Source organism: Seriola aureovittata, chromosome 9 (assembly GCF_021018895.1).
Source record: "Seriola aureovittata isolate HTS-2021-v1 ecotype China chromosome 9, ASM2101889v1, whole genome shotgun sequence".
NCBI classification, from domain to species: domain Eukaryota; kingdom Metazoa; phylum Chordata; class Actinopteri; order Carangiformes; family Carangidae; genus Seriola; species Seriola aureovittata.
Window position 1 is genome coordinate 22,348,248 of NC_079372.1, and position 15,213 is coordinate 22,363,460.

The 15,213-nt window shown below is 40.9% G+C and overlaps 1 protein-coding gene across 1 annotated transcript in view; it reads right to left on the minus strand.

Annotated features, from left to right (window-relative positions):
• Nucleotides 1–15,213, minus strand: part of plch2a (phospholipase C, eta 2a) — a 176,385-nt gene that overhangs the window by 32,665 nt on the left and 128,507 nt on the right. The window contains exons 4-6 of the mRNA XM_056385930.1: nt 12,350–12,595; nt 11,969–12,096; nt 2,197–2,367 (exon numbers count right to left, since the gene is read on the minus strand). Of these exons, the coding sequence (XP_056241905.1) occupies nt 2,197–2,367; nt 11,969–12,096; nt 12,350–12,595 (545 nt within the window). The remainder of the gene's footprint in view (nt 1–2,196; nt 2,368–11,968; nt 12,097–12,349; nt 12,596–15,213) is intronic.

Consider the following 15,213-nt stretch of genomic DNA (forward strand, 5'->3'; position numbering starts at 1 on the left):
GACCTTTGGCAGTAAATGGCTTCTGATTGGCCACTACTGAATTGATAAATTCAGTAAATCTGGATGATAGCGTTGGGAATATCCATGCTCGGGTGGATGATGTCAGTTTAGTCCTGAACAGAGAAAAATTTCAAAGGAGCAACTGTTTTGTAGACTATGAATTCATAATTAGTCAAGATCACTTTCTACAGAGTTTTATTTGAAGTGCTGAAGAAGATATATTTGTGTTTTTAAGAACCAAAAACCATCTCAATGTAGTTTTACATCTCCTCTTTCCGACTTCGGATGGACAGCCCTGGCTGTTGCTAGTGTGGAGGCATAATAAGATGTTTGGAAATAATCCAAACACCTACAGATCTACATCATCCTGTTGATGTGGACCATAAACAGTGTTTCTACATTCAGTGGAAACCAGTGACATGATTACGGAGCCTCAAAGCTCTGACAGACAGGAGGAGAGACGAGAATGTGATATGTTGATATAACAAAGGAAACACAAAACTCTGCATCACAAATCACATTCATTTCCTGTGTTAACTTCACAATTTCCCAAGTTTGGGAAAGAAAATGCAGAGTTGGATGATCACTTCACAGCCCTGTGAATATCACTGTTACAGTGATCTGATCCAGCTGTGGCTGCTACCACCAGTCTAGTATTATCTACTAAATGCAGGTAAAACTTGTTTACACCGTCCTGAAGTGGTTAATAATGTTCAACAGATTTAGCACCTGACCTCGGAGGCCTCAGGATCCAAATAAACTATTTATAGGCGGCAAAATGATGTATCACGAGTGTGTTACTGCAGAAATATTGTGGCTTCTGTTCCAATAATCAAGCATGCAGAATGCAGATCATGTCGGTTATACCACAGGATGGTGTTACAGCACAAACGGTACTGCCTCAGTCACTGATTACCATGTCAGTGATGTCTCTGTGGTTGATGGTATGATTTCTCAGATCACACTGGCATCTCTGTTGTTTTACATTTGACTTTTTCAGTGAGAGTTGACGATGGTAATTTGTTGAATCTGAGGCATCAGGCACAGTTGATGGGCTTCTGCTCTACGACCAGTCTGAAGGTCGTTAAATATAACTGATGGCTCCACTCACTGAGTAGCACTAGGTCAAGTAGAGTAGAATGATGAATATGCTCGTGGACAAGGACTTTGGGCCGGTGGGAAACGGAAGATAAAGGTGAACTCCAGGTTACAGGTTCTTCAGGAGTTGTACTGTATGCGTCTCCAGAAGGAGCCGAGTGAAATCTGATAATGTCAGTTGGGGCTGAGGACAACAAAGACCCTTTTCCACTGGTCAAAAAATCTGCTGAGACCCACTAACACGGGGCTTTTGTCGGCAATGGAAAACAGTAAAATCGGCATTCACTCCTGGGTCAAATTACTCTGCAGTATATGCCGGTATTTTTCGACTCCGGCTCTAATCGGCAGTGATGTTAAGACAACACTCGGCTGAACAAGCTTATTTTCAGAGCACAAACACTGTAAACAGACCTGTCACCTGCCCAGCACAGTGCTGTTAAAGCAGAAACACAGCAGCTACACTGCACTTGGAGATGAGAGGGTAAGCTGCAGCCTCAAAATAAGTTTTAAAAACACACAACTACAGATCGAAGCGTCTCACATGGAGGCTCCAAAACTGACAGGACCACCAACCGGGGGGGGGGTGTGAAGGCTAGCAGCTCACTCTTTCTCCTATGCGCCTGCATCTGTGTGTGTGTGTGTGTGTGTGTGTGTGTGTGTGTGTGTGTGTGTGTGTGTGTGTGTTCTATAACTGCAGGTGGTGACATGTGTGTCCTCTCCGGCAAACGCGGATGGTTGTATAAAAGGAATCAATCAGTTTTTAGCGGGTTCACCCACGTTTAAAGAACCTGCTTAAAGCTGCTAATTATGGTGTAAAAAGTGTAAAAGACAAAAACATGGAGGTGTGGAGTTAGATGGAAGTGAGCTCACCAGGGTACTCATTACTGGCTTAACACGCCCATATCTCAGACCAAACTGTTGGCAGTCAAGTTGAATTATGGGTAATAAAGGCAACAGGAAGACAAATGTGTGAAACAAAAGATGATATCTCTGTTTCTGCTATCCATCCTGAATCTGACAGTTTGGCGGAAGTGTAATGTTACATCAGTGTCATGTTTTACTGCCAGTCTTAAACACACAATCAGACACAGTGTGTACCTTTTGCTCCGTCTCCATGAAGCGGGCCAGGTCGTCCGTGTCGAGGTGGTCTTTGTGATTGCTGTAGGTGAGCATGAGGAGATACAGGTCCCTGCGGGTCGACATCATCTTGTAGAAGGAGCAGAACTCCTCAAAGCCCAGCGTCCCCTGGTTGTCATCTGTGTCCGCCTCCTACACATCAGGAACAAGCAAAAGTTTTGGTTTGATTTGTTTTTATTTCCTGACAAATCTAAAATTAACCAAAACTCCAACAACTCAAATGTCTGTTTTTTTCACTACATTTGTTCTTAAAGCTTCTAAACCCACAGACAGGGTATTTAACATTCTGCTGTATTGTACTGCCTGTCTGTAAAATGTCCTTAACTTTCTTATAAATCATCAGGAACAAACAGAACGTACTCTGTGTCTGTGATGTTCAATGATAACTGAGCTGTATGAGGTCGTTTCGTTTTCTTATTTCTGAGAGAAGAACTCCATGAGAGGTTTAGTCATAATTAGTTCAGTTTGTATTTAAAACTAAAACTCTGTAAAACTGATGTTTTAGATGACAAAAACACAACATGTTAGTCTTATTTTAGTCATAGGTAAATTCACTGACAAAAACCATATAAGCAAATTAGGTTTTGTTAACACCAAGTTTTCAAATCTCAACTAGTTTAGTCTGAAAGAGCTGCTCCTGTCTACACGCAGACATAAACATGTTCTGAATGCTAACACGAAAATATACTGAACAAAAATATAAACGCAACACTTTTGTTTTTACTCACATTTTTCACGAGTTCAACTAAATCTTAAAAATCTTAAATTTTGTTCACAAATGTGTTTAAATGAGTGTTAATGAGCATTTTACATTTGCCACGATCATCCATCCAGCTGACAGGTGTGGCATATCAACATGCTGATTACACAGCATTTAAAATGTGAAGAATATTTAAGAGAAATAAACCCTGTGTCTGTGTAGAAAAAAATCTTAGATCTTTTATTTGAACTCATGCAAAATAGGAGTAAAAACAAAAGTGTGTTCAGTATATATGATAATAATATATTATTCAGAAAAGAAATGCCTGAACACAACCACTGAAAAAGTAAAGCCTTCAGATGTATGAAACAAAACAAGGCCATCAAAGACAATAAAAACCACGTGTGTCATTAAAAAACCCCAAAAAACGACTGTTTTATTCCACAAACTGAATCTCTATGAACCGTTTTATTATTTTGTTTAAAACCCCAGTGCTGCTATCATTTATGTTGTTCTGACACCTTCCTTCTTGGTGAAGAGGCCGCAGGGTGCAGCTAAGCTCCAGCACTGCAGGTGGGGTTCTGGGAAGATAACCGAGGCGTGCAGGAAAAAGAAATCATGGATTAACGCCATTGTTTGAGAGAAAAAAAAAGACTATGTGATGTTTTCTTTATATTATAGGTTTATTTTTACTTTACATTTCAGTCTATCCTTATTTCTCATTAACATCTCAGCCTTTTTATGAATGACAAAATCTTCATTGACACTAGTCTGGAGATGACATCTTCAGTCATGATCACATTTACTGCTCACCCACAGTAACTGTTTGCAGCTCGTGTTATAACAACAGGTTTGCGAGCCGGAAAGTTACTGAGTCAGCTTATAAAGGGCTGCAGCTATGGTTGTGTCCTGGAACAAGGTTAACCGGAGCTCTGCAGTGGGTCACACCACGACCTGTGTAATCCTTGCCTCGGTTTACTGCGGCAGTCTGTGACCGGCTCCATATGCCAAACGGCACTGGAGGCAACCATTCACTGTGGGGCGATGACGTCTGTGCTGGTTGGAGCTTGGCCTCTGAGCAGCTCAGTGTATGATACACACACTGGGCTCAGATCAGTGTGTTAGAGAGTGAAACACTTCAAAGCGAGAGGATGTGATTCTACAGGCTTTTTATTATTTGACTGCACCAGATGCAAAAATAATTTCAGTGCGTTGAGAGAATACTTCAATAAAGAACTTCATATGAAAAAAAAAAAAATGTCTGAATTGCAGTTTAATTTTGTTTCATCATGCTTATGGGGAGGAGACATTTCCCAGAGTTCCCCTGCAAATGAAGTGTTGTACTGTTTGAAGAGCGACCCACCTTCCCCCTGATGAAGAATTTCATTATAATGGCTTTAAATGAAGAGATTGGGCTGTAAACACTAAATCCTAGAGGCTTCGTCACAGAGAAGGACATGCATGAATAAACTGTATGAGTAATGGGTAATGGCACCAATACTAATCCAGTGGATTGGATCAGTGCATCTCTAGGCAAGAATCCAGAGTTTTTCTTAATCGCTTTGATGCAGTTCACACATCAGATGTCATTCTCACCACTCTTAATGCAGTTCTCATAACACTAACTCACCCGAGCAAAAGCCAGTAAAACAATCAAAACCATGTTCACACGTTTCGAAATTCGCAAAGTCAATCTGTCACTTCAACATTGTCACCAATGAATAAAACCCTCTCACCAGCACTTTGCTGTAATTCTGACTGATGAACATACAAACTGTTCTCATGAAATGTCAACAAGATAAAACATCTGTAGTAGAGAAATATGTGCGGTCACAATGGAAGTTTGTATGAACTAACGTCTGTCCTGCAGTGTTGACTTTTGAAAACTAGAGCCAATCAAATCGCGGCACACCATGGGAGGCTGTGGCTCAGGAAGTAGAGCGGGGTGACAGTAGTTCGATCCCCGGCTCCTCCAGTCTGCATGTCGATGTTTCCTTGGGCAAGATACTGAACCACAAATTGCCCCTGATGGCATCAGTGTATGTGTGTGATGGGTGAAAGTGCCTTGCATTGTAAAGCGCTTTGAACGGTCAGTAAGATTAGAACAGTGTTACGTAAGCGCAGTCCATTTATCATTTATCATCTCAATATGTGAGCCTCGGGATAAGATTAAGAATGTTGTGCAGTCCCACATAAAGCGGTGACACCTGGTCACCCTGAGAGAACATGTGTGGTTCGGTGCACAACTCAAAACTTCGCTACACTTTTGCAACACATTGCCTCCCAACTGCAACCAAGCAGCTACACACAGGAAGCAAAATGACTCAGAGACACAAGGCAAACACCTAACATCAACACTCTCAGCTGTTGGCTTTGCGTAAATGTCACTTAGTTGCCACTTAAGTTGTGACCAAGTGACACACGAGTGACAGGCACAGACAGTATTACTCATGAGACATGAGTTATTAGACACGGAGTCCCGCTCTGAGCAGCGGGGACTGGGCTGTGGCTGCAGTGATGCAGATCCAAGAATCACTGATGAGGTGAAGACATATGAAAAGCACAGCATCAGTTCACCTGCATTATTATTCTTTCTTTGAGGTGAAGGAATTATATTCAGAAGCGGTCCTCTTATTCAGGACACATCTTCGCCCCAGGAGGATAAAACACAGCAGCAGAGCTGGAGAACACCATCTGAGAAAACATCAATCCAGCCTCATTCATTCCCATTCATTATGAATGAATCCAGGCTCTTAAGTTGTTAGCAGGCTTATGCTCTGCGTTTTAACTCTGCTAACACGATTTAATTCAGCAGTTAGAATTGCAGTTTCCTCTTCCTACAAAGCCTTTCCCTCCTCGTGTACATATGCACGTCACCACTGTGATAAATCGCTGAGCAAAGCCTCTGCTGAAGAAGCCTGCTCTCATTTACAAGTGTGGTAACACCTTCATCTATCACATCCAACCAGCTTCCTGTGGCTCATGTGCACCAACAACACACCACACCTCTGCTCCGTCAACAAACTAGAAAAGGTCTTCAGGCCACTTCATGGAGTTGGCTGGAGGGCTTTTGTTATTACGTGGTAAGGAACTGGTGAAAATACATTAACCTGATTTACTTCAGGATTAGGGGGAAATATCAGAGTGATGCTGAAGGATTCTGATGGATTGAGTCGTGCAATTTGCAATGAGCATTGGCATTGAAACATTCAAGATGAAAATATTAACAAGACTGCGCAAAACAACTTCAAGCCAGAAATTCTTCTGTTGTTTAACCACTAAGAGCAGGTGAAGTCAAAGGAAAACTGCAGTTTGTATTACAAATTGTGTTTTATTCTCATAGTCGTGTCATTCTATCAGTAATTAAAACATCATACTCACCAAAGTACCTGCCAAAATCTAAGAATGTGGAAACATTGCAAAAACAAAACAAAAAAAGAAGTCTGATGTGGCAAGAAATATGAGCAGTCAAACCAAGGTTGAATTACCAAGTGGGCAAAACAGGCAACTGCCCAGGGGCCCCAAAAGTACCAGGTTGCCTCCATATCATTTGGGTTTACATAATTCAAATAACTAAAATACTGTAAATTTGTTAGAAATTGACTCTACTTTGTTACATCAGCTGTGACCTCGTGGTTCTGCTCTTGTAGCAGCACCCTATGTTAAAATCTAGTTTCGTATTTTAGTTTACTTTGTCCTCCTTTGCTGTAAATGTGTGTTCTATCAAATTGTTTTACTGCAATGATTATTTTCATCATCAATTAGTCGAACAATTATTTTCTTTAATGATCAAGTGGAATGTGGTTTCTTGCTGGGAGCTGGCGGTGGTGACAACATCGGCGTTGCTTTCCACCGCTGGAGACAGCTGTTGGGGAGTCAATCAACTTATAACAAACTTACAAATAAAATCTATACTATTAGCATTGTGCAGTTTATTAATTTAGTATTTTGTATTGCCATTCTACCTTGCTTCTCTACTGAAGTTCAGTTCACAGTTAAACAACAAAAACAACAACAACAACAACAACAACTACTTAGTCTTCCTTTCTGGCTTCCCCCACAGTTAATCACATCAGATGGGCATATACAGGCTGAAGTGTGTCTACTTGGCTTCCCATCAAAAGTAAATGCCTGGAGGAGTTGCTCTCTGCCCAGGCATTCAATGAAAAGCTAAATGAGCTTGTTTTAATGTGGAAAGTGTAGACATGGACCTTATGTGGGAAGAAGAGCAAAGTATTTTAGGTTTACTTAATTGTATTATTGACAAAACACACTGGACAGTTCCAACTGGGATCATTTCCTTTTCAGATATTTCATTTGACTGTTGAATTATGAAGTGGCCTGTCACACACTGGTTAAAATATAGAAAGGTTAAAGGTTCTCCTCAAACAGCTTCTGTTTCTGTGTTTCTCCTGTGTTATTCTAAGTCAGCTTCCTAACTAAGCCTCCCAGTGCACATATAGGGAAATCATAAAATCCTGTAAATGTACTCAAGACATATTGATGATAAAAACAACCGCAGATAATTTGGATTAAATTACACCCAAGACAATAGCACTGCAAGAAGAGTTAAAGTTAACATTTTTATAATTGGACAATTTTCAGAGCAGAAAGGTGAAGTGTGTTTGCTTAATTATGGAAAAAACTGGGGAAAAATTAAAATCCATGGTGAGGCTACCTACTACAATAACAGCATTTATAGTCAGTTCAGATGCATCTTGACCAGAGCTGATACCACAAACTCGAGACTTGACACCATTAAATCTTGTATTATTTACAATATTGAATAGTAGAAGTTCTGCTTCCTGGCCCTAATGTTTCCAGTCTGGATTTTGACCACACTATAGCATCGAGACTGCTCTTACAGTCGTGAATGACTTCCATTTAAATACAGTGGGAAAGTTTCAGTCTTGGTATCATTGGATCTTAGTGCTGTATCAACACGGTGGACCACAACAGACTACTTTCTGGCACAGTGCTAAATCGAGTTGAGCCCTATTTAAATGACTAGTTTGTTTTGATCGATAATAACATATCAGAGCTTACAAAATGAGTCAAAATCAGCCGACTGTCACCTTAAGAATATATCAATGGACTTACGTCTCGAAAGAACTTAGAAAAACTTGTGTATCTTCAGTTGGCTCAACCATTGTAATGCTGTCTGTACAGGTATATTTACAAAGTCAATCTGACAGCTAAAGCTGATTTATACCACTGCTATTAGAGTCCTCTCTAAAACCAATACCGTGGATCACATCAGTCTAGTTCTTAGATCTTAATACTGGCTTCCTGTTTGTCAGTGAACTGGCATGATATCTCTTTCAGAGCCAAGTGCTCCCATATGCTCGTGACGCACGTTAGGTAGGGGCCCCACCTCCCCCTCATGTCAAAGCATGTGTCAATGTTTACAACTTTGACGGGAGGATGAAGCAAAGCCATCCGTCAGGTCCCGAGAAGAGAGGAAAAATAAACATGAGAGTGAATTGCAGGATGAGCAATCAGGTAAACTAGAAAACTAAAACTAGTTAAAGAACTAACTAAATTAGTGGTAAAAACAAGCCTGTTGCTTATTCATTACACAGTAATTACACATCATGCATCTATACATACTTGAGTTGCTAGTTTACTATGTCGACCGAACTAGATCTAATGCAGTCTAATACGACAGCACTGCAATAGATAGCACTGCTGTTGATTGTTTATGGTCATATCAGACGCTGGAGTTTGTGGTGCTTTTGAATTGCATTGTGTTACTATTATTTGTATTCCCTGATTGACATGAATGTATTGGACCAAATATTAAAGAAATTTATAATTTGACATGATCAAGACCAAGGGCAGTAATTTACACTGATTATTATGCAGACAGCGTACCAGCACAGGCTCATAAGTCAACTTCCTCAGACTGGGAAAGAGGTCAAGTCCACAGGTTATTCCTCTTCACTGTAAGTAGGTTAAGCCAGGAAACTAGCCAAGAGCTTGTCCCCCCCACCCCACACACACACACACACAAACATACAAACACACACACGCACTCAGTCAGATCGGTCCCTGGTGTATTTACCGTGCATTACACCAGAGGCCATCTGTGTCCCAGCAGCAACATATGGGTGACTGTCAACAGGCTGCTGGACTTAGTGATAGTAAGCCGGCTAGCTGCTCTGTAGGAGGAAGGCTAAAACTTTAACCAGGCAGCCTGCTAATCCCTCTTCTGTGGAAGAGTCAGCGGCTGAGCCGTGTGTTATCTCACATCTGCAGCAATCGCAATCAGTCAAAGTGTCTTTACTGCTCATTCACAATCTGCCAGTTAGTAAGTACATACTGTCGTCTCGAGTGACCTGATAAGCCCATTTACTCTCTTAATGAGCCGGCCTGCACTGTGCAGCACTGGTAATTAGCTGTACAGTTTTTTATGATCGATCATTTCTTATTCATGTTAGGAGCTGTATGTTGGTGACAGCCTTCACTGTTGAATCAGTGCCATGCTTAGTTAAGTGGATTAAATCCACTTGTAGCTGTTGCTCTAAAGATGCCACTGACCAAACTAAGTAACTAAATTTAAACATTTATGACCTTCAGCTTCAGGGTACGTTCACATTAAAGTCAGTTTAATTGGTAAACAGATCTTTTCTTTCAATTTCAGCCCTCTTTCTCTCCCCAGAACTGAGCTTTTCCAAAAGAGCCTCTGGAGTGTGTAAAAAAACAGTCAGAGGTTTTACAAAATGATGTGCAGGTCGAGGGCTGTGTGTCAGTAAAGTTAAGAAGTCAACAAAGTACAGTGACAGTGAGCACACAGAGCAGGAGTAAACTGAACAAAGGCAACGCTCGGCAGAATAACAGGCTCTGTCTGTTGCTGCCCAGTCGCCACAGGCTGAGTATACAGCCGATCACACAGCACAGCAGCTATCATTAACTTCATTTATTTTGATTGACCCTGAAATAATGATTTGGTCAGCAAGGTTGACCACGTGTTGGCTGTGATGCAGTTTTGTTGTTTGCCAACTGAGAAAATGAGAGAGCCAGACATATATTAATAAAATTGACCTGAACTATTTCAGAGCTGACGACATGTGGCTCCCATTTGACCAAGGATGACATATTACATAATCACACGAATGCAATACATATAAAATTACATTAACTTGCCCCAGAGATGATTCAATATAATAAATCATAATAACTCTCCATGAAGCCAATCACAAGTCAAATCAGGCCAACAGCTCGGTTAGTAATAACGATTTAACGTTTGGTGAAAAAAAGAACTAGATTTCAACATGTTGCCTCAACCACAGACACATTTCAATTTCATGTTCAAATAACAGAAGCCAACTTCCTCAGCTGCAAGTAAACATCAGCTGTTCAAGGGCCATGCTGCACATTACACTGATGCACCAACACTCTGTTTTATCTGAAGGAACCATTGGTGACATTCGCTTTACAATAATCAGTGTTTCTCTTACACCACAGTGTCGCTGCAAATCTGTTACCAGCAATTACCAGTTATCACCACCGCTGCAACGCTGTAGAGTTTCATTTATTTATTTGTTTTTTCAAAGATGTTTTTTTTTTTAGAACATCTAAAGATAAAGATAAACAGGGAAGTCAAGGGAGAGAGAGAGAGGGAATGACACAAAGCAAATGGCCCGGGCCGCTGCGGTAAGGACTCAGCTCAAGCACATGATACACGCTCCAGGGTGCCCCAACAGAGTTTCATTTTCAATGACAGATACAGTGGAGACACGTGGAAACACCCGACGGACACAAGAGGGTGGAAGAGAAGAGAGAGAAAGCTAGATTCAACTAGCCATCATTAAGTCATATAGATATTTATTACCTATTGATATTCACAAAGACCACTGACGTACTACACATGCGCACCACCCAGGTAAAACAAAACCCTTAAGGCCAAAACTACAGTGGCCCAGACGGGTCAACACAATGTAAAAGGTCTCTACACTGTCCTTGCAAAAAATAACTTAAAAAAAATTAGTTCACCTATCTGCCAGCAATAATATTCCCCCGGCAACATGGAACAATAGGGGATTGGGCATTTTATTTTATTTTGTGGCTTAACTTTTGTTTGTGTTGTGGCTTTTACATTCATACATACCCATCAATGCCACCGTACAAAACACAACGCCACTGAATGGCAAGTGTCAATACAGCTGCCTGTATTATCTTCTATGTACAACCACCACACCGGCGGCAGGTCGCCACTTCACGCCACTGATCTATTTCCAGCCTTGCTGCCAATGAAAAGACACATTTCTTCTCCAAAGAAAAGGCTATTTTGAACTTGTACCTGGTTCCCATGGCAGCTCGACTTCCCTGTGCTCACCTCTTGCTGTCTTTCATGTGTGTACAATGGATGAGCCACAATCATGTTATTACAAAGCCTTAAGAAATACACAGAAAACATTCCACCTTAAATGTTGCCCATAGCTGCCAGTATCCTTATTTTTTCTATCTAGCTGTCGCTAACTACTAAAGATGAAAAGCTAAACATCCTTTCATTCATCATTCACTCTTCTAATGGTTTCTTTATTTGTGATACATTTGCACTGGGACAGCTTGTGCTGCTTCCGCAGTGCTGCTGGAAATGAAAGCCTGTTTTTTTCATATAGTCAGTGTGACGTTGGATCGTGTGGTCAGATATAGTTGATTAATTCATGTAAACTTCCCACCGCAGGAACAGTGTTTACAAAACCTTTGAAACGAAGCTCTCTCTCAGTTATGCACAAATGATTCAGATTAAAGATGTCCGACTGTGGCCTTGCCTTCCCTTTTGCTACCAGCTCGATTGCTGGGCATCATCTCACGATCATTAGCTTAACAGGCATTTGGAGAAAAGTATTCGCAATTGAATGCAGCCAGTGTAACTATAAGATCTTTAGATGTCCTTCATCAACATCTGAGCAAAGTGGACTTTTCCCCATTTCCCATTATGAGAAAATACTAAACTGCAGCAAAGACACTGGAATAAAAACAGTGACTGTCCTGTTCACCCCTGATGTGGCCTTGCTGTTTCCGTACCTTAAACATCTGTTTGACCTTCTGTCGGGGCAGGTTGACGTTGAGTTTGTGCAGGAGCTGCAGCACCTCGCTGATGCTTAAGCTGCCATCACCATTCTTATCAGCCTCAGCGAAGGTCTGCTTCAGCCATGTAATGACACAGTGGGTTAGGGAAAGTCAGCATGAAAATTCTGGACATTTATTCTTTTCATTGCTGCTGCTTTTGGTAGTTTGCACTCACAGAAGTGTCAGTATCATAGATAAACTCAGCCTGGTAAACTCTCATATGAACCTTGTCTAATGTTGATGCTTTTCTATATTATGCAATGGATACAGTTGCACCTTAAAATCACCAGTCCAATTAGTACACAAGGTGCCTGTATAACAGTGTAAGTGAAGGATATTGGTCGCGGGTGCGCTGTCTCTTGGCCAGGCTGTCCTCATCACTGATGCCGGCCATCAGATATTTGAGGCCTGTGATCCAGGTTCGCGCCTCCTCTCCAGTGCCGGACACCAGGTCCAGGGACTCCACGTGCTCTCCGTAGTACAGGCTGAAGCAGCAGTTCGGGTCGAAGCTGCCCTCCGCGTAGCGCTGGAAGATTTCTGACTGCTTCCCCTCACACACCTCTCGGATAGAGTCAATGGAAACTGTTGGAGCAAACAGGAAGTCAACAAGTCAGGGATGGAGTATAGGATTTACTTAAAAGTGTCAATCTCAAAGATCGCTGTTTTGTTATCTTTGGCGACACCTATAGCGATAAATGGTAACTGTAGGTTTGTTTTTGAACCAAACTTGTGTGTTATCGAAGTTTATAATATAATAATAACCCCTTTGGTGGCATTGCTCGTTTTACTTAAGTAAACTCTCAATAATTCTTCAACCAGTGGAGTGATTAGACCTCCAGGTTTCGAGTCTTGTGGAGTGTCAAAACCCCATTAAACCCAACTTATCCTCCTGCACCAGTATTCTAATCATTTTGAGAATTTCTTAAACAATAGTGACTTAATCACTGTGGAAAGTTTAATGAGAAGATTCTTATGTTGGATATCAGGCTTCATGATACGGGCGATTAAAAATGCTCATCGAGCAGTGCCCAGAGAGCTCTGTTTATTAAGAGACAACATTTATGAGATGGTAATGACATTTTACTGGAAGACACTGCCTTGAGTCATTCATTATTTTTCCCCATGACAGCAAGCACATGGTAAGTAGTTCTGCCACTTGTTCAGCTCATGTGCTAGTTTGGAAATTCTGCAGAGCAGGTTAATTCCCTAGTGTTTGACAATATCCAGAGGAGATATCCATAACACACACACACACCCTCCTCTGCCTGCGTCTCTTTCTGGCCTCCAGCCATACAGTATACTACATGGATGAAACATTGTTTACATACACATTCATAATGCAGTGATGTACATGTAACCATTTTCCCTTATGACCACATGCCGCACACACACCCTCCTCGGGGGCTGTGTGGAAAAGAACCTGTGTATTACTGTGTGTGTGTATATATATATATATATATATATATATATACTACTGGATGTCCAAGATGCATCTGACATGACAGTGGACATGCTGGTGACGTGTTGTGTGTGTTCCCACGTGGCTGTCAGTGTTCTCCACAAACCCTGCAGCTGGAGATGTATGGGTACATGTGCTTTTCCTGATTGCAGCACTTTTATAAATCATGCAGGAGAATACTACACATCAGGTATCTGGTAGACAGGTAGTAGTAGAGTAACCACAAATACTGCCTGGAATATTTCATGAGCTGCTAGCAGAAGAGCTTGAGGTTGACGTTGTCTCTTGGTCAGTCCTCAGGGAATGATTCATGTTGATGATTTTCTTCTTGTTTAAGTGTCCCAACAGGTGACAGTTTCCTCTTGCACACTTGAAATACCACAGTCTAATAAGCAGACTGCCACGACATGGATTTGCATGATGTGTGCTGTGGATATACAAGCTTCCAAGGTACAAATAAAATAATAACTTTACTTATGTAGCACTGTTGATAGACCTGATGTACACTATGTGATGCCATGTGTGAAAAGTTTGTGGTAGTTCATTTTTTGAACCTGCTCATGGACCATAACTTAGTGCTCCTGTTGGCCGAGTTCCCACTACAGGGGCTTTGGAAGATTGATTTTTCCTTTTCAGATTTTCTAGATAATACAACAGTATCTCCTCTGCCAGTGAGCGAAGGGTTTTGCTCCTTAGCTACAAATTATTATTATTATTAATTTTTTTTTGACATAACTTATTCAATCATATTCACAATTTTTCCTGCTGTTTTCTGACTTTTTTCATTCTCTGCTGTATCTGCATTCTTTATAAATAATTAAAAAAAAATTGTAAATACAAAAAAACAAAAAAGTGAGTGGCATGAGTGTATGTATATGTGCAAGGAGGTGAGATGAAATGGGGAAGCAGTGATATACATTTATATAATTCAGATTATGAAGAGTGATTCAGATCACTTCACTGTATTAGTATGGCCTTCAAATAAAAACATCTTTTTGGAGTCTCAAGGAATATGTTACTTGTTTCATCTGGTAAATTTCCCATATGTTCTCAGTCCATATGCTAAGTGCTGCTTCAGAAATCTGTTTCACTTTTCAGTAGAGTGTCTGATTCTGATGATTAGTTTTAACTCTTGGACTTGTGCTGAGGCCGTGCTGTTGGTGTTATAACTCGTGATTATTAGAAGCAGAGGTGTATCATCTCACTGATTTCACACATTACTTGGTTATTTTAGAAATGACTTCGGACAGGCTTGGTACCCGAGGCAAGGCGATTGAGGAGAGCTCAGTCTTTGAGTGTTTATGTGTGTATCCACAAACTGCACAAGCACTACTGAGGTGTATCAGCTATAATTCAGTTGTCAACTGTTATTGCTGTACAGACTACTGGATTTTATCATTCATTCATTGAGTCACTGTCTCACTGGGCTTTAATTTCATGTCATGAATTTTTTTGCCACACAAAGAGAGTCTGATCATAACTCACATTTACCTGGACTGAATGCTTAGAAGGTAAATCACTGCTTTTACTGGCAAAACTGCATTTTTAAAATGTGTTTTATGGTTGGTTTTCCAATCACTAATGTTTCCTTAAGAAAAGTTAAAGATTAAGGAAATCTGTGACGAGATATTCACCAACCTTTTGGGTAGTGACTAAGAGAATGAGATTGTAAATATGAATATCCTAAAAGAGTTTCCTCCGTAAGGCGGCTGGGCTCACCCCCATCGCTCAGTCATCTGGA